Source organism: Chlamydotis macqueenii, chromosome 10 (assembly GCF_036417535.1).
Source record: "Chlamydotis macqueenii isolate bChlMac1 chromosome 10, bChlMac1.mat, whole genome shotgun sequence".
Taxonomy (NCBI): Eukaryota; Metazoa; Chordata; class Aves; order Otidiformes; family Otididae; genus Chlamydotis; species Chlamydotis macqueenii.
This window is the reverse complement of record NC_141565.1, coordinates 10,573,914-10,594,827: the sequence shown is the minus strand read 5'-3', so window position 1 is coordinate 10,594,827 and position 20,914 is coordinate 10,573,914. Positions and strand designations below refer to the sequence as shown.

The 20,914-nt window shown below is 51.9% G+C and overlaps 1 protein-coding gene and 1 long non-coding RNA gene across 3 annotated transcripts; one reads left to right on the top strand and one right to left on the bottom strand.

Moving 5' to 3' along the window:
• Positions 1–1,208: 1,208 nt before the first annotated feature.
• Positions 1,209–13,185, bottom strand: GATA2 (GATA binding protein 2). Of its 2 annotated transcripts, none has more exons than XM_086755532.1 (6): positions 12,875–13,185; positions 11,901–12,374; positions 10,635–11,237; positions 7,852–8,030; positions 4,738–4,863; positions 1,209–3,890 (listed from the first exon to the last, which is right to left on the bottom strand). In XM_086755532.1, exons 2-6 carry the CDS (start codon positions 12,127–12,129, stop codon positions 3,591–3,593), a joined length of 1,437 nt encoding a protein of 478 aa, XP_086611658.1. In that variant the 5' UTR covers positions 12,130–12,374; positions 12,875–13,185; the 3' UTR covers positions 1,209–3,590. The 2 variants fall into 2 exon arrangements, with proteins under 2 accessions (XP_086611658.1, XP_086611659.1); XM_086755533.1 differs by having other exon boundaries at positions 7,852–7,997; positions 12,875–13,183.
• LOC147599532 (uncharacterized) lies at positions 11,896–19,876 on the top strand. The gene is made up of 3 exons (XR_015259550.1): positions 11,896–12,008; positions 17,453–17,766; positions 17,852–19,876. It is a non-coding gene; the product is annotated as an uncharacterized LOC147599532 (long non-coding RNA).
• The last annotated feature ends 1,038 nt before the right edge of the window (positions 19,877–20,914 follow it).

Below are 20,914 nucleotides of genomic sequence, written 5' to 3'. Positions count from 1 at the left end.
TGCCTTTTTTTTTTTTATGGGTGTTTGCACTAAGCCTCGCTAAACAAGTTAGAGGGATGATTAACTCGTCTGAAATGATGCGGGAAGGCCTTGTCCCGGTTGCGTGTGCTTTCTTCAGCACATCTAGAGCTGCTGCGACTCCCTGTCGTTCGTGAGCAGGGCTTGCAAACACGGCTGGGGAGGAGGCTGCACAGTTAAAGAGAAGCAGTAATAGAAAGGGCTGGAATTTGCACACACATGCTGAAAAAGGAACTCAGGTTATTTTTTTTTCTTAACGAGTAAGGAGTTATCCCCATGTTGGTTTCCACAGAAGTGAGACACAACTCCCGGGGGGTTAAAGAAGGAAACCCAAAGTTCATTACAAGTTTTCTAGAAAATATTGTTTTAATAGCAGCGGTACTCTCCCCTACACATGGTGGGGGAACTTTGCAAGCAGACTTCTTTTCATTTTGTAAGGTCCCAAGGAGTTCATGGTGTGGGTCAGACTCGACCGTGTGGAGAACGCAGCCAGTTTTGACCGTGGGAGAGCTGCCTGGTAAGCACTCATCTCCTCACGCGCCAGCCCACGTGTGCACTCCCTTGCACCCATGTCTGCACCCCTTGTCAGCGGTTGCCAGGACAGCACAAAGCAGCCCCAGGCTAGCCGTCCCCCCTTGCTCCCTTCACACCACAGATGATGCCGAATGGTAAGAAACGGTGTTGCCGTTGACGGTGTTGCCTCTTACAGCAGCACAAGAAGCTATGGAGAACTTCGCCCGGTCTAATACGGGCCCTGCCTTGAAATCCATTAGGCAACTGGCTGCTTTTCTGTGTTTATGGTGCCTTTAAAACTTGTTTTTAATTGAAAACTATTTCTCCAAACACTTAAAAAAAAAAACAACAAAAACCCAGAGAAACTGCATTTCATCATCTGCAATGTGGCTGCTGCCTTAGATTTTAAACTGGTTTAGAAACTTTAGCACACTTAACTGCGTGACCTCATCACCCCAAAACAACACCAGAGAATGAGCTTTTGTACCTGTGCTTTTTATACTAAATCATTCACCAACTACTTTTTTTTTGTCCCACCCTAGTAGGTTTTTGAAATATCAATAGCTCGCTCTGCATAAAGTTTAAGCTAGTAATTCTACTGGCAACAATAACGACGATAATTTTTCCTCTCTCCTTATTAAAAGCACCTTTTATGACATGAAGCTGGGCACAGCTACTTTCACAAAAAAGGTATTTTATTATTCTTAGCAATATTCACCTTGAAGGAATATGAGGAAAGCATACACTTTTTACAGACAATATATAAACATGTTGTACATAATTAACAATAACTTAGTTCACTAATCCAAAAATAAGCAAAATACAAATTAAAATAAAACCAGAAAATACTGAAGAATTTTTTTATGCTGATACAAGTACAAAATAATTTAAATCTTGACTGCCGTTGTCTATGCTGCAGTGACTGACAATATATTGCACTTTGTCAACTGTATCAGTAATCCCTGTCTTCCACCCACATCCCTTCCCCGTCCCCCTGCCCAAATCACACAGAAATTTGAGTTGGGTACAAATAATGTACAACTGTACCATTCTGAAAGGTAAAAAGTAAAAGGACCCAATTTTTATTTCAGTAGATTAAAAAGTCTTACGATTTCTCCCAACCAATTTAATTTCCCATTTATTTCCACTTCTTTACAAAGTGCACCTATATGCCTACGCAGACCAGAAAAAGGAGAAAAGCAGGATTTTCATGGCTGCTTGGTTCTTAATTCATTATCAAATATTTGAATTATATGTTTAGAAAAAAAATTAACGTATGTCCATTTTTATTTGTTTCATTGTATTTTTTTCTTTAAAGCAGGACTTTTGCAGTAAAAATACAATTGGCTTGATCACAAAAAAAAAAAAAAAGAAAAACCCCAACAACAAAAAAGTTAAAAATTTAAAAAAAAAAACAAAAACAAAAAAGCTTGTCACAGAGTTAAGCTTACGTGGTTTACATTTTCAAACCCCTCTGTTCATTGGGGCATTTTCATCAGAAGTATAGCTAAATATATACATTGTATGTTATACTGGAGCTTGTGTTCACGAGAGGCATCAGATCATAACAATCAATAGAATACACTTCACATTGGCAATAGCTTTGTTTTCAGTCATTTACGTACAATATGGTTTAATAATGGGAGATTTATTTTTTTTGTTTTGTTTTTAATTTTTTTTCATATAAAATACGCTACGGAAAACGGACGTTCCCCTTAGAACGATGCTTTCCCTGGTCTCATCAGCTGTCGCTGTGTCTGGGATTTGACGGATGTGTGAAGCTCAAACTGATTGTCTCTCTCTTTCCCCTCTCCAGTGATCTCAACCTCATTTCTGCCCTTCCTCCCTGTGAAGTCCACCGGGGCCTGGATGCCTGAGACGGCACAGGCGCTGGCTGGCTGCGTGTGGACGTGGTGGCCACACTGCCATAAGTTTACCCAAGCAGCTAATCTGCATTTTTAAGCGACAGCTGCCAACACAACAGAACAAAATGCTTCAACCTCTAAAGTCTGTGAGTTGGATGTTTTTATGCCCTGTGATGGTTTTTGCTGTGCTAGAAGTTAGCTGCGACACAAGTTTGGTAAATGCCTGTGTCTCGTCCCTCGCTAGTGCGGGATTGCCTTCCCGAGAGTTTTTTCTTTCCCAACGGTTTGTCTGATCTAGCTGTCTGTTTTGAGAAATAGGGTAGTTGGGAGGGGGGGGCATTTGTGTTTGTTTTTTTTTTTAAAAACAAAGCTTTCATGATAGGGAAAAAGAATGAAGAAATTGTCAAAATAATCACCATCTCTGGCACATTAAAATCCTGTATTATGGCTACATTTTTGCTTTATTCCCCCTCCCAATCTTTTCCCCCTTCTTAGCAGATATTCTGGTTTGGAAGATAGATGGAGCTAATCCAAGGGGGCTGCTGAATAAGTTCCCTCTCCTTCCCCTTGTTTTAAATGCAGGTTTTCTTACAGGATAGCCATTGCAAACAGCAGCACAAAAACATGCGATCAGAGGGGCTGAGGCTTTTTTGTGGAAAACAAGAGCAAAATAAATATGACTTTGTGTCTGATTTTGTTTTAAAAATTATGTTTTTATAAAGATGTCCTTTTTTTTTTTTTTTTTTCCCCCCCCATCCCAAACAAAGTCTGCGATAGAAATCCAGCATGTCTGGCTTCCAGTGAGCCGATTTCATCCATCCTGGGAAGCTGCTTATACCTCTTTACAATATTCACAGTAATAACAAAGAGAGAAAGGAAAATCAGTTCCAAGCCTTTTCCTTCAGCTTCTGCCACCTTTTGCTTCCTGCTGGACCATTAAGTATCAAACAGGTGAGTTCTTTTTCTTTATACCTGAGGGGGCAAAGTGCATTACAGGCACCACTACACGTTTCTGCAGAAGACCCATCATTTGCAAGGTTTTAGTCCAGCATTAAGAGTTAGACCACATGGGAGCAAAGATTCCCTTTTGCCATCCCTACATTCTCCTCTTGGCAGAACATTTTCTTACTTGGTGTTGTCTTAGGCAAAGCTGCATGTTCTTAATCTCTGGGTGGGTCTCTTGGTCACTGGGTTTTATCCCATGGCTGTAACCATGCTGGATGGGTGTGGATGTCCAAATGAGATGCTGGAAGATGGGTGGATAGGGGTAGGTGTTGGTAGGATGTGTCCAGAGTGGCTGAAAGGTGGCAAATGCCCCATGGGCGCCATGTGACTAGCAAGGGCAGCAGCGCTGAAGGGAGATGATTTCTCCTGCATGCACTTGGACAGTTCCTCAAAACACTCGGAGCCTTTCTTGCTTTTCTTTGATTTGTTGGACATTTTCCTATTCCTGGTCTGAATTCCTTCCTTTTTCATGGTCAGAGGCCTGTTCACCTGCAAGAAATGAGAAAGTCAGGCTCAGGCAGACAAAATGACCTTATTGTGCAAAAATGAAAATATTTGGACAGCCCCCATGTGTTTTTCCTGGATGGAGACCTTTTTCTGGCCAAAAAAAATGATGTTTCTCTCTGCAGAACTTGTTTATATTGATTTGTTTAATAAAACTACACACACAAAAAACCCCTAGACATGAAAAACAAATTGAACTGAATTTGGCAGCTGATGACGCTCTTTCCCGTAGGCTTACCCTCAGTCCTCATTCATTTCCTAATAGAAGAGATCAAACCAGGAGGCACTCGTTGACCCAAATTCAGTCCTAAGACATGAGCAATCTTGTACCAGTAACCACTGTTACTTACAGTTTAAATAACGTTCCAACATGTCAAGTGTGACTCCTGCTTAGGATTAATTTCTTTAAAAAAATTTGAATACAACAAAGCCTTAGATATAATTATTTCTTAAAAAAAAAAAAATAAATAAAAAATGGGGATGCCCCATCGGGATTAATTTTTGCACAGAGCCCATTCTAAATGGCCTCTGTGTTGTTCCTGGAGGGACTCAGCACACAAAACACGCTTAGTTAAAACCAAGTGCAGTAGCTCTGTTTTGCCTGATTTGCCCAAGCGTTCGAAGCCAAGCTAATACATTGTAATGTCACTGAACTTAGCATCACTATGCCGACAAAGAATGGCTGCCACTTCCCAGGGGAACTTTAGAGACAGGGAAGGAATAAAACAACAACCAAAACCCTGAAACCAATAAAAGCCTAGTGTACACCACGCAGTTAAGACATCAATCCCAGCTAGGCAAGCAGCAACACATGAGATGAGTAAATACTCACATTGTGCAATTTATAGTAGAGTCCACAGGCATTACAAACTGGGTCCCCGTTTGCATTGCGTCGCCATAAGGTCGTGGTGGTTGTCTGACAGTTGGCACAACAAGTCCCTGCTCTCCTAGCCGCTGACTAATGAAAAGAAAAAGAAAATTAAAAACGTATCGACAGGAGGAGGGAGATCATGAGAAAGGTCACATTGAACTCAATGTTTAGGTTGGGTAGAACTAGTTACTAAGATTTTACAGTTTTGTGGCCGTTAGGTTTTTGTTTAAATTCAAGTATTCTCCTGTGCGGTCTGCAGCTTCAAGTCCCGTGGCACCATGTGTGCAGGGGACATAAAAGAGAGAAACAATGCATCTCTGACTCCACAAACAAAAATTTTAGCGGTGAAAACGGACGTCTGATTTGTTCAGGTTTTCCCTTTGCAGGATTCTAGAATGCATCATGAAAACACATTTGCCTTTTTTTTTTTTTTTTTAAATGACCGATTTAGTTTGTGCCAATGTTGAGACTGGGATTGAAAAGAGGGAATGATCTTAAAGAATGTGATTTTTGCCCCTACTCTGGCCCTTTAAAGATGGACACAAAAGAAAACCAACCGCATTACTTAACTGGGTGCAGTATTTATCAGAGCCATCACTGAAAATTCAGTTTCCATTTACAAGTGAAAGGGAGAAAACAAAACCGGCTCCAACTTTCTTTAAATATTTAGCAAACCAAATTTCATGCCTTGCAGCAATGATTCTGCTGACCCGTCTGCCGCCTCTGTCCCTACTCAGTTCCCTGGCTGACAAGCCCTCAAACAACTGTCTTAAAACAAAAAATGACACCCCCTAAAAAAATTAATTAAAAAAAAAAAAATCCATTACCCTTTCTAAAACTATTGTTCTGCTGAAACCAAGGTGGGGGAAAGAAAAATGCCCAAACATTTATACACCCCCCCAAAACAAGAACAGGAAAAGTAGAACTGCAGGCAGCCAGTAATGTCTGGATGGGCCCTTGCCTAGCAGACCCCACAATAATACATCCTTTGTGCAAGCAGGCTGTCGTATAAAGTGTTACGGACGGAGTAATTGCACCCCGTATTTTGCAAAATAATCTTCTATTAGAAAGCTTCAGCCCTGCCTCTGGAAGTGGCAAAAATACAGTCCATTTTGTGCAACTGGATTAATCTGAGGACTCAATGCTTTCTTTTTTTTTTCCTAAATTAGCAGAGTTTACTTTCTAAGGCATATCAATCGTAATTTTCCCGGGGCCTTGCTCCCTGGATATTGTTGCAATTAGCCACCGAGAGCCATAGGGTGAAGCGGCAAAGCTCACGTTTATGTGCAGGGCATCTCTGTGAGCAGAGCCCTGGAGCAGTGGGTTTCCCAAACAAGAACTTTGTGCGCTGCGGGCTCAGCTGGGGAGCTGGCACGGCTGGAAGCACAGACCGTCCCAGCTGGCAGAAGAGGAGCACCGGGTTCCCTTCCCACTTGCTCCTGATTTACACCACGGCCCTCTGCAACTTTCCCGAAGCTGACGGATGGCTCAGCAACTTAAGGCAAGAATCAGGTCCTCGGAGACTCCTATATTTCCATCCCTTACTCCCCTGTGAGAACAGGCCAAAGGCAGAAAGAGGGGGTACCCCCTACTGCAAGTACACTCATGCAACCCAAACACAATTAATGCCAGACTTCCAAACACTGACATTATTAATATGATCACTTTGCTATTGCATGTCAGATGAACAAAGTCCCAAGCATGGCCATCTCCTCTCCCTCACAAACAAGCAAAGTACAGTGGAAAAAGGGGCAATAAACAAAGCTGTAAATCAATTAAAACAAAACCAAAACATTAAAACAACTAAACTAAAATAAAACCTCTTCAATGCCCCCAAACCCCCTCGCAGTAAGGGAAATATAACAGTCTCCCAACACACTGGAAGGTGGAGACCTATGTTTGCATATTTGAGATGGCTTACTGATACTCAACTATGCTGCTTAACTCCATGGCCTGTCCCATTCAGACTGGAAAGCACTTGAGCCTGAGAGACGATAATGTTACACTGTTGTCTTAACATTTTTCTATATGTCAGTCATTTTAGAAGGCAAGTCATTAAGAAGCTTGCATAGTTGAAATTCTGACTCGAGACAGAAATCTTCTGTATCCCATCCCAGTGTGAGAGCAGCAACGCCAATTTTCTGCTCTCCAAACCTCATTGAAACGTGCCCACAAATAGCCAAGAGACTTAGGCACCATAAATCACAAAGCTCCAAAAAAATATATTTATTATTCTTAGCATTTTACGCATTATTTGTGGAGTAGAGTGTATTAGAAATTTCAAAACAGCAAGCCTGACTGGCAAGGCTTGCCTATAGAAACTCTCTAAAGCTTTTAGAGTCAGGAAACAGATACACAAAGTTTCCTTATCTTTAACGTACAGATATCCGGATAGGAAACTACTACCAGGAGCTTAGAAAGGACATTTTTTTAAAATCACTCAAATGAAAATACAAAGTATAGGTGACTCCATGGAAAAATAAGATGATTTTTTTTTTTTTTTAAACAGTAGGGGATTGTCTGGGGAGGGAACCAATATTAATATTGCCAGAGAATATAAGAGTGAAAATTACTTCATGGCTTTTATACAAATAATTATTAAGTAGGGAGCAGTAGCTTTGACTCATCTGATTTGTTTTGCTTTTTTGGAGCTGGAACTTTTTTTTTAGTACACGGTGGAGGACATCCACGCTCATAACCCCTTCTCTCCCAGTATGTGCCCAAAACGTCCCAAGAGGCCAAATAAATGAGGAATTAAATTAAAAGCTGTCATCCGAGGACAAACGGGGAGGGGGATACACGATATCCCGCACGCATTGTGAGCGGCAGGGCGGCTCGGGACGGAGGCGTGCTCGGCGGCGCGGTGGGTCGGGGCCGGGGGCCGGGCGGCGGGGAGGGGAGGGGGGCAGATCTGCCCCGGGGCAGGGCAGTGACCTCGCCGTGCCTGACCCCCATGTACAGTACAGCGCGGCTCCGCGCAGGGGCTGAGCGGAGGGGAGACGCGTTTGACTTGTGCCTGCGTGTGGTCCCTTTGCCTCATTTATCCCCAAACCCAGGAGAAACAGAGACACCTACCAGCCTTCGTTTAGGTTTAATGAGAGGTCGGTTTTGACCGTTCATTTTGTGGTAGAGCCCGCAGGCGTTACACAGGTAATGCCCGGTGCCGTCTCTTCTCCAGAGAGGGGTAGCAGTTGCTCCACAGTTCACACACTCTCTGCCTTCTAAATGGAAACACGAAGAAACCGGATTTCTTTCTTTAAAAACAAATTCACAAAAGCTTTTTGCATTGTCCTTTAGGCATTTTCCAGAAGTCAAAACAGTGTGTTAAGTCAAGCACAATCAGACAGCAGTGACATCTACAGCACATGCAGCAAGGAGCTCAGTGTTTTGAGAACGCTCAGACTCCAGCGAGCACTTTATGCCACGATCAGAAACAGGCAGCGCTCTCTGCAAGGTGAGAGAGAGTGACACTCTCATTGTGTCAGATGGAAGCGATCGTTTCGGTAACGAGAACTCCCTTCATCAGCGCCGGGCACCGCTCCCCTCCCGCATCTACTGCGCTCCCGTGGTTGGGTCCCGCGTACTCCCGCCACGAACACACACACAGGTGAACACGCACACCTGCAAACACGCATCGTGTTCAAGACCGCCAAAGGAAGAGGTTTTCTAGAATTAAATCTAAGCAAAAAGACCGCCCTTTCCGTGCTTTCCTTTTTGTTGCAAATGCTACGGGATGAGAAAGTAAAGCCGGCCAGACTGGGAATGGATACAGAATGCCAAAGGCTGTTACGATTTTTGTTCTAAAGGCAGAAAAACACTGTTAACGCTGATCTTTGAGAAAGTTCAGTTTCAGCAAGCAGTCTGGAAATTACTATTTAAAAACAAAACAAAACAGGCTTTGAACTCTTTTCAGTTTCTGTGATTTTTCAACAGTACAGTTTGGATTTGGTAGGGCGCAGTTTACCTTATTATTGCTTCATTATTAGTTTCAGTAGCACAACGTAGGAAACATGGCATTGTAGAATCGCTCTATTAAAACCCAGCGTGTAACTCCCAGATATCTGTTTCTGCCTCAGAAAGCTCTCTGCTAAAAGTTCATTTGCCTCTGATGGTTCGAGGGCAGGTCTGCTTAATATAGAAATATCTCTTAATATAGTTTATGCAAATCCTACAGTATTTAACTGGAGAGGAAATTCTTTTTGCTAATAACTGAAGCAGGCCATGTTGAGTTCAGCGGGGCTTGTGTCTCCTTTAATCTAGGGAGTGGGTGGCTTTTAAACAACACAGTCTGGAGTGAAAAATGAGGGGAGCTCTGCGGCGCTGCATTTGTAGCTTTTGTCCCTCCTAGGGCAGGAAGCTGCAGGAGTCGTCGTGTCGTGAGTCTTAGTTTTCCTACCAAAACACCGAGCGGTCACGAACTTTCCCCAGTTCCTTGCACAGGGGGCTCCCTTACAGAAAAAAAAAAATAAAAATCCCCAAAACAAAACAAAAGCTCCCTGCTTCGCCCATCCCATAAAATTATCGGCAACTACAGGACAAAAATTTAAAAGCTATTCGAGATCCCTTTATCTTCAGAGAGCTGGGTCTTGAATCCGTTTCCAAACTCGGGAGGCTCGGACTGCTAATTGCCTTTACTTTCTACTCTCTGCACTACTAAAAAATAAATATACAAGCAACTGCGTTTAAATAACAGAAGAGGGAGAGTGTGTTTTTTCCCCTCAAAGGAGCCATTTGAAACAGAGCTGATGAGCTTGTAAAATAGCTGATGTTGTTGCAAAACTCGTAAGAGATCACATTTCTAAATTATCGTTTGCTTTAAAAATAAATACATGTAGTGTGCTCGTAAGCATGTGTGCGCAACGATTTGTAAGAATACACACACGAAAGCACGTATAGCCAGTTAAAGGCCTGTCTAAATTCAGTCCCAGTATACCGCATTCATCTCCTTCCATTGCTGAGGATGTTAAACCAGGAAGATGAGCAGAATTACACAAATTGTCTTAATTCGTCTGCCTAGTTGTACAACTAGGGTGATTTCACAGTGGGATCAAAACTTCGTCCGTCACCTAATTTCCTGATTTAGCACTGCACTTTCAGGAAGAAATGCAAAAGGAAGGGTTGTGAACATGGGCAAGGTCTGCGGTCAGCTGTTTGGAAGCAGAGATATGTCTCGTTCAGGGCGAAAAAAAAGGAGGAATATTTTCTGGTTAAAAGTTAGGCTGGAGTACGACTAGCGATGACTGGATACCTCAGTCTTTCGCACTGGTATGTAAACTGTATTTGAACTTTTGTTCCTGTAAAACGTGAAGGAAATCGGGCCCTCTGCGAGCCGCAGCGGACCGGCCGGGTAGGTTTCGCTTTCATCCTGCGCTGGGGCCTTGGTTCGTATTAATGACAAGACGTGGAAATTATCGAGGGAGAAATACCGATGGCTAGGAAAGTCCCCACGGCTAATCCGCGGGTTTTACTGACTCGGGGGAGCGGGGTCGGGCCTGAGCCCCTCGGGTGGCCAAGGCCAGCTTTTTCTCGTGTTTTTTGTTTTTTTTTTTTCTCGTACAAATCCCTCTGTCTACAGCTCCGTCTGCCAGCTCACTCCGCACCGGTCCCCGTGTCCAGCGGCCTCATCCGCTGTGGCGGATGCGAGCTCCATCTCCTCGTTTAGAAAACCCAGAAAAGCGGGACCAAGCAGCCACCTGCCCTTCTGTCCCGACAAGAGCTGACACAAGCACCCAAGCCCGGCAGCACCCTGCGACCTCACCCCCAAAGAGCCAGCAAAGCCAACCGCGACACCCTCGCCCCCACCCCCCCGGGGACACCAGCGCTGCGTGGCGGGACAGCCCGCGGGGAGCGACGCTTACCCGAGCAGGACCTGGCCTTGCTTCGCGGCTTGGGGGTGAAACTGGACGCGGGGCCCCCCAGGAAGCTGCCGGGGTGGAAGAGGCTGCTGCTGTAGTCGTGGGCAGCCGGCACGTAGGAGGGGTAGGTGGGGATGGGGTGGTGGGTGGAGGGCTGGGCCCCCATGCTGGTGAGGCTGCTCCGGAGCGGGCTGGCGCTCTCCATCTTCATCCCCTCCGACAGCGACACTTGGTACTTGATGCCGTCTTTGTCCTCCTGCCGGGCCCCGGCGGAGGAGGAAGGGGAGGCAGCGCTGGTGGAGTTGGGGTCCGGGGACACTTCCTTGGGAGGGGTCGGGGGGAAGCCGAAGAGGTGGGAGCCAGAGTGCGAGGCCGGGGTGAGGGAAGAGACGGAGGCGGTGCTGGACGTGCTGCTGCCGCCCGGGTACACGGAGATGGCCCCGGGCGCTCCGGCCGCCGAGGGGTGCAGGGGGGTCTTGGTGAAGGGGTTGACGGTCCAGGGGTTGTGGTGGTGGGCAGACAGTGCCGCCTTGCTGCTGTCCAGCCAAGGGATCCCGGGGCTGTGGATAAGATGAGGCCGGCACATTTGGCTCCCGGTCAGGCGGGCTGTAGGAACACAAGAGGATTTGGGATCAGCCTGAGGCAGCTCAGACCGGAGCGGCCCTGGGACGTCCTGGCCCGGGCTGCTCCCGGGCCTTGCGGGCAGGGATCCCGCAACCCGGAGAAGAGCGGCCAGGCTGGCACAGCGGCCCCTGGGCCCGATCCCCTCCGAGAGAGCCCTCAGCCAGCCCGGAGAGAAAGGGCGGTGGGCGGCAGGAGCGGGGCCTGGCCGCCCCCTCTCCTCCCACCCCGGGGAACAAGCAGCGAGCCCCTCTCCGCTCCGTCTTCCGAGCTGTGCAACGCGCTCTCTTCGGCTCCTAAAGACACTCCCGAATAAAACCCATCGCCGATCTCAATCGGTTTGTATTTTGCATCCGGGAAGCAGCCGCGTCTGAGGAGTTCCAGCCTGTGCACACAGTATTTCCCCTTCCTCTCTCACCTCCCCCCTTTTCTTTCCCTCCCCTCCGCCAAGTCCTTGGTTATCCCCAGGGTTAAAACCCACCCGTGCCTCCCTTTCCATCCTGTTTTCTTAAATCTCCTCTCTCCTCCCCCTATCACCTCAGCTCCGGCACACCGCAGCGGCCCCCGGGTGAAACTCCTCGCCTCCACGCAGGACACGCGCGGAGTGGGTCGGGGGGCACAGAGGAGGGGTAGGGTGTCCAGATTTACCGTGTGCCTGGCTGTAGGAGACCCTGGCCCGGGCGTGGGCAGAATTGGCGTAGTAGGGGTTGCCCTGGGAGTCCAGGTGGTTGAAGAAGACGTCGACTTCGTCCGGAGGTAGGAGCTGCGCCGGTTCCATGTAGTTGTGAGCCAGCCCGGGGTGGTGGCTCTCGGGGTGCTGCCCGTTGAGTACGGCGTGGTGGGCCATCCAGCGAGGCTGGTCCGTGGCCACCTCCATGGCCTCGGGCCTCCCCTCCCGCCCACCCCCTGGACCGGGAGCGGCGGTGGTCCTGCTCGGGGCGGGGGTGCCTTTCGGGGTGCTGCCGGTGGTCTTTAGAAGACGGGGTGGCTTTTCTTAAAGAAAGAACTGGCGGGTGACCGGAGCGGGCCCTGGGAGGGGTGTGTGGAGGAGGGGGGGACACCCCCGAAGTCAGCCGGTCCCTCTGTCAGCAGGCGGGTGCGGGAGTCGGTCCGGGGCAGCACCTGCGGGAAGAGACGGGCGGGTGAGCGCTCAGCGGCCCCGGGGTGCGCGACCCGCCGGGCCGGTTGCTTTTCCCAGTGCTACAGGGATCGGGAGGGGGAAGCAGAGCCCCTCCTCCTTGCCAAAAATATCCTCTCCCCCAAAGTCCTCGCCTCGCGCCCTCCCTGCTCATTACCCCACAAAATAAACAGAGATCCCATTTCAAACTCTTTACCAAAAAAAAAAAAAAACCCAAGCCAAGCAAAAAGCTTCTTTTTTTTTTCCCCCCCTCCCGCTCTCGCTACAAACGTCAACAGGAGTTTTTCCAGCTGGCTCCAAAAGCGGGGTAAAAGAGGAAGAACGGCAGATTCAATATAGCGCAGTTCCAGCAAGAATTCCGACTGACACAAAAGGAAAAGGAGGGGAGAAAGAGGGAGGGGGGAGAGAAGGAACAGAGCGGGGAGAAGCGAAAAGCAGGGAGCGCGCCCTGGCAGCAGCCCCCCCCACCCCGCCCCACACTTACCCGGCGCGGGAGGCAGGGTGCCTCGGCGGGCGGGTGGTGATGGATGCCTGTTCGGAGGATGCGAGTGCCGCGAAGAGGGGGGAAAGAAAAAGGAAAAAAAAAAAAAGGCCAAAAAAAAAAAAAAAGGCGCCAGGCGGGAGAGGGGGGAGAAAGCAGCGCGGGAGGAGGAGAGGAGGCTGGGTGAGGGTGTTACTCAGATGGCAAAGCCGCTGCTCTGGCCGGCTCGGTCCCATCCCCGCGCATCCTATATGAGCGCTGGCGCCAGCTGGCCGTGGCGCCGCAGACGGGCCGGGGCGCGCAGGGCCGGCGGCCGGGCCAGCCAATCCCGCCGCCCCACACCGCCCCCGGCCGCACCCCCGGCCCCAAACCCCGGCCCGAGAGGGGGGGGCGGGGGGGGAGCGCCGCGCAGACCCCCTCCTCCGCCCCCCGTTCCCCCCGCCCGCCCGCAGCATCCTCGCCCGGCAGCGCCGAGGGGGCTTTCCCTGCCCGGGCGCTGCACGCCCCTGCGGGGCGGGGACGGCAAAACTGGGGGGGTCCCGTCGGGGTGTGCGGGGATGCGCGGGGAGGGAGGGACGGAGGGGGGAGGAGGGGGCAGGCGAGTGAGGACAGAGTGCCGAGCCGGCTCCGTCGGGTGCTCCCGGAGCTGCTGCCGGGATGCCCGGGGCTGAGGCGATGGAAATGGGCACCGGGGAGATAAATACGGAAAAAATCCCCTAAATCGGGCACAGCAGCGCGCAGCCGGGAGCGGGGCAAACCCCAGCGGGCTCGTCCCCATCACGTTAGTTTGAAATAACTGTCTGAACCGGGGAAAAGCAAGCAAACAAAAAGCATAAAAAAACAAATACGTGCGGGGTTCCGCGCCGGGCAGGCTGCGGGGCAGGGACGGACCCGGCCTGCGGCGCTCGAGCCGGGGTTTGCGTGGACTGCGGCAGCGAAGGGCTGGGCTCGGGGAGCCGAACCGGGCCGGGGCAGGCGGAGGGCACCCGGGGACCGGCTGCAGCCTCCCCGACGGCGCCGCAGCCCTGGTTGTGTCCCTCTCCTCTTTTAACAACCAAAAGTTTTAATGTTCGCAATTGCTCGGGTGCTTTGGGCCAGGGAGGAGAGGCACAGCCCGAATCAACAGGCTGCGGGGGCTTGCGGCTCTGCTGTGGCCGAGGGTGTTGGATGCTCTCTGTCACCCCCGAAGATGCCGATAAACCCGTCCACTTTTGGGGCGGGAAGAAAAAAAAAAAAAAAAGGGGGAAAATCAGAACCAAACCCCCCGAGCGCGGCCGGGCGCTGCTGCAGGTCCCGTTTCCCAGCCGCTGCTTTCGGGCAAAAACGCGAACACTCGTCGCAGCCCCTGAGACCCCCGCGCCGGACGCAGGGCGAGGAAGCTCCCTCCCCGCCCCAAACCCGGGGAGCGGGGCCAGGGGCGCCGGAGAGCAGACCCCTCGCCCGCCCCAGGCAGCAGCCACGGCTCCAAGCCCGACGGGGCGGGGGGCGGTGGGGGCCGTGGGGGCCGTGCCAAAGGGATGAGGGGGGAGCGGGGCGGCCCTGGGGATGCTGCCCCCAGCCCCTCCCCCCGGCGGGCAGCGCGGGGGGCTGGGAGCCGGAGCCGGAGCCGGCCTCCCCCGGCCCAGCCGCCCCAGTCACTACGACGCCGGGGCTCTGACGTCACCCGCCACTGCCAAATTCGCCAGGAAATGAACTTTTTTTTTTTTAAATAATAACAATAATAATAATAATGATCACGGTAATAATAATAAAACTCCCTTTCCTCGCTGCGGAGCCCGTCTGGCCGGAGCGACACGGGGCTCCCTCCCTAACTGTTCCCTCTTCACCCCCCGTTGTCCCCCTCCCTCCCCGGGGGAACCCCAGCGCTGCCCCCCAGGGGGACCCACAGCGCAGCCCGACGGGGCGGGGAAGCGGGGGCCAGGCTGGGGGCGCCGGAGCCCTGCGGCGGGGGGAGCCGGTATTGCTCTCCCCCTCCCCGCATCCTCTGCCGCACTCCTGCACCCATAGCCCGCGTTGTCCCGCTCCCCCCTGCCCTCGGGGGGTGCAAGCCGCGGCTGCCGGTCGCGAAGGGGCCGGCTTCTCCCGGGACGGGCTACTTGGCCCCGGGCTTGGGGGGAGAGGGGCCGGGGCTCAGGAGGGTCCCCCGCGCTGCCGAGCTGCTTGCCCGGCAGCCTTAGGCCGGAGGTACCAGGGAGGAAAGGGAAACAAAGCAAAAAAGAACAAGAAAAAAAAAAAAAAAGGAAAGTTAAAAGGCAGAGAGAGGAGCAAGCGAGCTTTCTAAAAATCTGGCTTCTCCCTCCGAAGCGTTTTGCTTTCTACGTGAACCAAAACCCCCAAAAAACCCCTCCATCCAAATATACCCCCCAAACGGATATTTTTTATTTTTTTTTCCTGAGGGAAGGGTGAATATGAGGTAAAGACGGGCGGTTGCAGGTGGGTCAGCCCACGGCCGGGGGGCTACGGGGGCCGGGCGTCCTTCCCGCGGTGGTCAGCCGGGATCACCCGGCGAAACCAGCTCATCACGACGCCGTTATTAATTAATATGGAGATTTTAATTATTGCCCGGCTGCCATCAGCACTGGGCCTAGATTTTTTTTTTTTTTTGGAGGGGGGAGTGGGGGTGGGCTGTTTGTTTTAGGCAGGTGATAAAATCGCAGTTAACGAGCTGATAATTCGTTCGTGTTTGTTTTAAAAGACAAATTGTAAAGATTAATCAGGCGGCTTGATTTATGGTGAGGCAGACCCCGGCGCGGCCCGGCCGGGGCTCCCTGAAGCCCCCGTCTCCGGTTACGCGGGGGCCGGCAGCCCGGGCAAAAACAAAAAGGGGGGAGCGGGCAGCGCCGGCGGCTTCGGCCTCGGGCCGGGACCCCCCCACTCCGGGCCAGAGGGTCCGTCTATCCTCTCCCCTCAGGCACCGGGGCCGGCTCCCCTCTCCTGGCACCCAAACCTCGCCGTTTGTGTGTGCCTCCCCTCCTTTAAACCCTTTGCAAAATAAATAACCCCTCCAGCGGGGATGAACGGTTTCTGCTGCGGGAGCGGGTTAATTCCCGTGGCTGAGCCGGGAGATTTCCGAGCCGGCTCGGAGGATTTTTACTTTATTTTAATTGTTTTACTTTTTTTTCCCCTTCTTCTTCATTTTATTCCCGCCATGTCCGGTCCCCGCTGCCTGCGTTTGGCGAAGCGGCTGCCGGCTCCGGTCCCGGCCCCTTACGCGCCGCGGCGGCACGGCTGGGGGTTTTTAATTGAATTAAATTAATTCACCCGCCGGGAGCGGCCGCAGCCGCGCTGGCTGGGGAGGCAGTGGCTTAGCTCCGCTCCGCAGCCCCTGCGCACGGCCGGGTGAGCAGCTCTCCCCGCAATTTTCTGCCAGACCTCCGGGGACGGGGTCTGCCTGCCGCCGGCCGGGCCCTGCAAACCTCCATTTACCTTCTTTCCTCCCTTTTCCACCCCTCTTTTTTTTTTTTTTTTTTCCCGATACAACGGGCTACGTTTTATTAACTTTATTTTGTTATTGCCGTTGCAATTTTTTTTTCCTTTTTTTTTTTTTCTTAATAAGGGAGCTTTCCCAGATCTGGCAGCACAACTGGTTATTTTGATTTGATTGACAAGTGATGTCATATCGTTGAGGGAGGGGGGAGACAACAACATGTTTTAGCAACAGTTAGCAGCGCCCTGCGATGGAGTTGACACCTATACCCGGGCAGACGCGAAGACAGAAAAAAAATACCGCGGGCAGTGCACGCAGACTATTGATTTACACGCGCGGAGTGGAGTTTATTTTATCTTTTTTTTTTTTTTTTTTTTCCTGGGTGCTCGGACCTGAGCAAAAAAGCGTACCTGAGCAACCGCAGCCCCCGGGCACTTTCCTCCGGACACCCCTAGTTCCCGGGGTGCCTCCGCGTCCCACCCAGGGCCACACTCAGTGAACAGACACCCGGGGGTCGAGACTTCCTGGGGCGGCCATGCATCAACCCCCCCCTACCCGCCCCCGTTCCGCCCCGAACTGGAACCCCGCAAGCAGGGAGGGCAGGAAAAACTCACTGAAAAGACAGAAAAAGAGGGAGAGAACCGCGTCGATGCTCACGCCGCCAGTGTGCGAGCCTCCAGGGCGGGGGGAGTCCAGGAAGGGGGGCGGTGGGCGTACCGACCCCCCTGCCCAGTAAAACACCGGCCGGTGCGAGCGGCTCCCGCCCGCAGGTAGGACCCCCGCATCCCCACCCTTCCACCTCGGGTTTTCCTTGGGTGTGATTTTTTTGGGGAGGGGAAGTTCTTGTTTTCTGCCTTTTTTTTTTTTCCCCTCCCGGTGTTTTCCTCCCTCTGGTCTTGCCTCCGCTTTGCTTTTCTTCTCCCCCGCCCCCCCGTCCTGCATTACTAGTTCGTATTAATGGCTGCTAATAGGGTTATAAAATGACACAGTTACCTCTTAACCACAGACCCTACTTAAGCTGCATTAAAAAAAAAAAAAAGAAAAAAAAAAAAAAGAAAAAAAAAAGAGAAACGAATGACGGTTTGGGGGATAAATTACGGAATACTCTTTCTTTTTTTCTTTTTTTCTTTTTTTTTTTTTTTTAAATACTGTAGGAGCTTCCTGGCTATCCCCCAGACGATTATCCCTCCTGGCATCCCGCAGACGATTTCTGCGGGGCATGTCCCCCACCGTGGGACTCCTCAGTCTCGGCCTCCCCCCCTGCTCCTGCACACGTCTTCACCTGCGCTTTGTCCGCAATTCGCCCGGCGCCCCCGCACGCCCCCGCGGCTCGCTCGGCTGCCGGTAAAGGGGAGGAAAAACCCCGAGTCGACCCCAGCCTGCCCACAAAAACGCCTTTTGTGCAAGTTCCCAAAGAAAAACGCGTGCGGAGGGGCGATTGCACACGCACAGCTTTGTCCAGAAAAAGGTATAAACATTTTTTGGACGTTGTCAGGAAAGATTTCGTTCGCAGGAGCTCGCTTTAATTTTGTACATTTTTTTTTTCTTGCGAGGTTATTTCGGGCCCGGCCGTTGCAGGAGGGAGGAAAGAGGCCGATCCCGCAGGTTTGATTTGTTTCTCCGCAGACAAAACTTCTCTGGGGAGGGACTGAGCCCGGAGCGGAGAGCGGGGCGCGGGGCTCGTCTCACGCCCGGCACCGGTACCGGCCGCGCCCGCGGCTGCTCCCCGCCGCCCCCAGCCCGGCCCCCGGCTGCCTTCCCCTGTTAGCCGCGGGGCTTCAGGCAAAGCCGGGGTTTGGACTTCCGAGGAAAAAAACAAAAAAAAAAAAACAAAACACACCAAAACCAACAAAAAGCGCCATTTCATAGAGATGCTCGGTGCTCCGAGGGACAACAATCCCCGCGACCGAAACCCGCATCCCGCTTAGTGAAATCGCTTTTCTTATTGAAATCGCCTCGGATACAGGCAGGCTCCGCTCCTGGTTGCTGCTATTTTTTTTTCTTTGCCTTCCAGCCTCAGCACCCCAAAGCAAAAGGAGGATAAAGAGGGGAACTTTGCACATACATAAAAAAAAAAATAAAAGAAAGAAAAAAAAAAGGGAGAGGGGGGAAGAGCCCGCGGAGGGGAGCGGCCCGGTCCTCGATGTGGCTGGGTAATTTTAAATCATGCAAAGCCCCGTAAAGCTGCCGCACGGGACTGGGACGGGGAGGACTCCCCGGCAGGCAGGTGCAAGGGGAGCGGGGCCGGGCCCCGGCGCCGTCCCGGGGCTGAACAAACCCTCACATCTTTTTCTTTTTTCTTTTTCTTTTTTTTTTTTAATACCTAAATCTGCCAACAATGGGAGCGAGGGAGATAGGATGTGGCTGCGGGGAGGGGGCGCGGGACTCTGCACGCCCTGTCTCCGGGAAGCGTCTGCCTGGCCGCCCTGGGTGAAACGCAACTTTCCAAGACGGAGATTTAAATAATTACCTCAGTGACAATGGGGTGGGGGGGGGTGGGGGGGGACACACACGACACAAAACAAAAACAAAACAAAAACAAACCCCAAAAACCTCAACCCCGAAGGCAGCCCTGCTCCCCCGGTGCTCCCTGGCCGGGGGGCGCTGCACCGGGCTTGGCTCGGCCGGGCAAGAGAAGGTGGCCCGGGCGTGCTCGGGTCATGTTTTCGGGTTTTGTTTGTTTGTTTGTTTGTTTTAAATAAAACCCTGCCAGGTTGTCCCCAGGAGAAACTGCCCTGAGCGATGCGCTCCAGCAGCGGGACCCACATCCCGATGCGCTGCGGCGGCGGACCCGCATCCCCTTACCTTGTCTTGCGCCCGAACGCGTTTTTCTTTCCGTCTTCCTCCCGGTGCTGGGAAAGGGCCGGTTTTCCTCCTCCGCGGGCCGGGAAGGGGGCGCCGGGAGCGGTGGGTGCGCGCAGCCCGGCGGAGGGGCTGCTGCGGTGCGCGCTGCTCGGAACTGGCGGCAGTTTTCGAGCTGAGCCCTTTTTTTTTTTTTCTCTCCCTCCTTCCCCCCTTCCCTTCCTCCCTCCGCCCTCCCTCTCTCTTCCTCTCTCTCCCTTCTTTCCCTCCCCTCCTCTCCCTCACTCTCCCGCATTCAAGGATGGCACGGCGAGCCGCTGTGTATTTATGTACATAATAAGGCAGCTCGTCCCCTCCACTTCATTTGCATCATTACAATATCTGTACAAGCACATCACATTGTCTGTTGCTTGCACCTTTTGTTACGGTTGCTGTCACAGTCTACGCGACTTGACTTTCATATTTTAAATGAATTGATATTACACCAACAACGCGCGCTCGCAGCCCAGGCGCTGGCAGACCCGGGCGCCGCAGCCCCAGCCTCTCCCCAGCTGCTCGCTTCTTCCACCGGATCCCCAGGAAGGTGGAGAGCGGGGGGAGCCGCCTTGTAGGATCAATTATTCGTATAAATTATTCCTATTCGTATTAATTTTGTTACCACTCCCTAGTGAAGGGGATGTTTGGGAGGGTTTTGGATTTTTTTTTTTTTTTTTTTTTTTTTTTTGCATTGGCCAGCCTGGCTTTTGAATAACCCTGTGTTTCTTCTCCCTGCTCTCCCTTCCCAAACTCGGTCTTTCGGGCTGTGCACCTGCACGTAAGAGGGGCAGCGGAGAAGCTGGAAGAAGCGCAAGCAGCTATCACACCACGAGCGGTTGTTACAGCTAGGAGAGAAACGGTAAAACACGCATCTAGTAGACCACTAGGAAACGCAGCCAGAACGAACGGCTTTGGAAACGTTCGCTCACCGCAGTCCGGGCTTGGCAATCCTCACCTGCTGGGTGTTTTCCTCCCGGTGCGTGTCTGTGCGGGGGGCTGCGGGGCGAGGGGAGGGGGGTCCCCTCGCAAGCGCCCGGTGGCCCGATGGGGTGGCGGGCGCCGGAGCTGGCCGCGGGGGGCCGCGGCGCTGGGGGCTGCGGGGGCCGCACCGAGGCGCCGAGGGGTGCGGGGAGATTCTCCGGGGAGAGCGGGCGAGACCCCCGCCCGGGGCTGCGGGGAAAAGACGTATTAATGGAGAGACAAATGCGGGGACCCTGCGGGAGCGGGGGAACGAAATACGGTTCAGGAAGGGAAGGAGAAAAGTTTCGCGGGAGAGGAATTATCATCATAATGGAGGTAAAAATGTGAGCAGGGGAAAGGGAGGGGGGAATCCTATTCTGCTGGCATTTTTTTTCTGTCTGTCTTTGTGATATGGTTCGGGGGAAAAAGGGTCCTTGATATGCGGCAGATAATTCTTATCAGCCCCACGCAGCCCATTTCCAAAGTAAGTGTTTTAATTACTCCTCCTGTATTACCCTTCATCCTCTGAGAGGAGATACATCGCCAGATTTATGCAGGAAGGAAAAATACAGAAGAATGAGGTATTCAAATATATACATATATATATCTCCCCCTCTTTTTTCCCTGGTGCCCAGGAAGAGGGAGACGCTGTCGCCTGCCGCGCCCCGGGATTGCCCCTGCACGGAACGACTCTCGAGCGAGGGACCGTCGCTCGGGGGCAAAAACCACGGGAAAAGCGGGGTTTGAAGCCTGCAGATTTTTTCCCCAAGCGGGGACAACCAGGGGTGTCCGAGCCGGGGACTGGGGTGGGGCTGCCC

Bases quoted from the DNA above. Each gene is read 5' to 3' on its own strand.
- GATA2 (XM_086755532.1), bottom strand. From the start codon at position 12,129: ATGGAGGTGGCCACGGACCAGCCTCGCTGGATGGCCCACCACGCCGTA. The intron at 8,031-10,634 runs GTAAGCGTCGCT...TTGTTTTTAAAG, and splicing joins CAAGGCCAGGTCCTGCTCGG to AAAGAAATCCGGTTTCTTCG. The intron at 4,864-7,851 runs GTAGGTGTCTCT...TCTTTTCATTAG, and splicing joins TTAAACCTAAACGAAGGCTG to TCAGCGGCTAGGAGAGCAGG.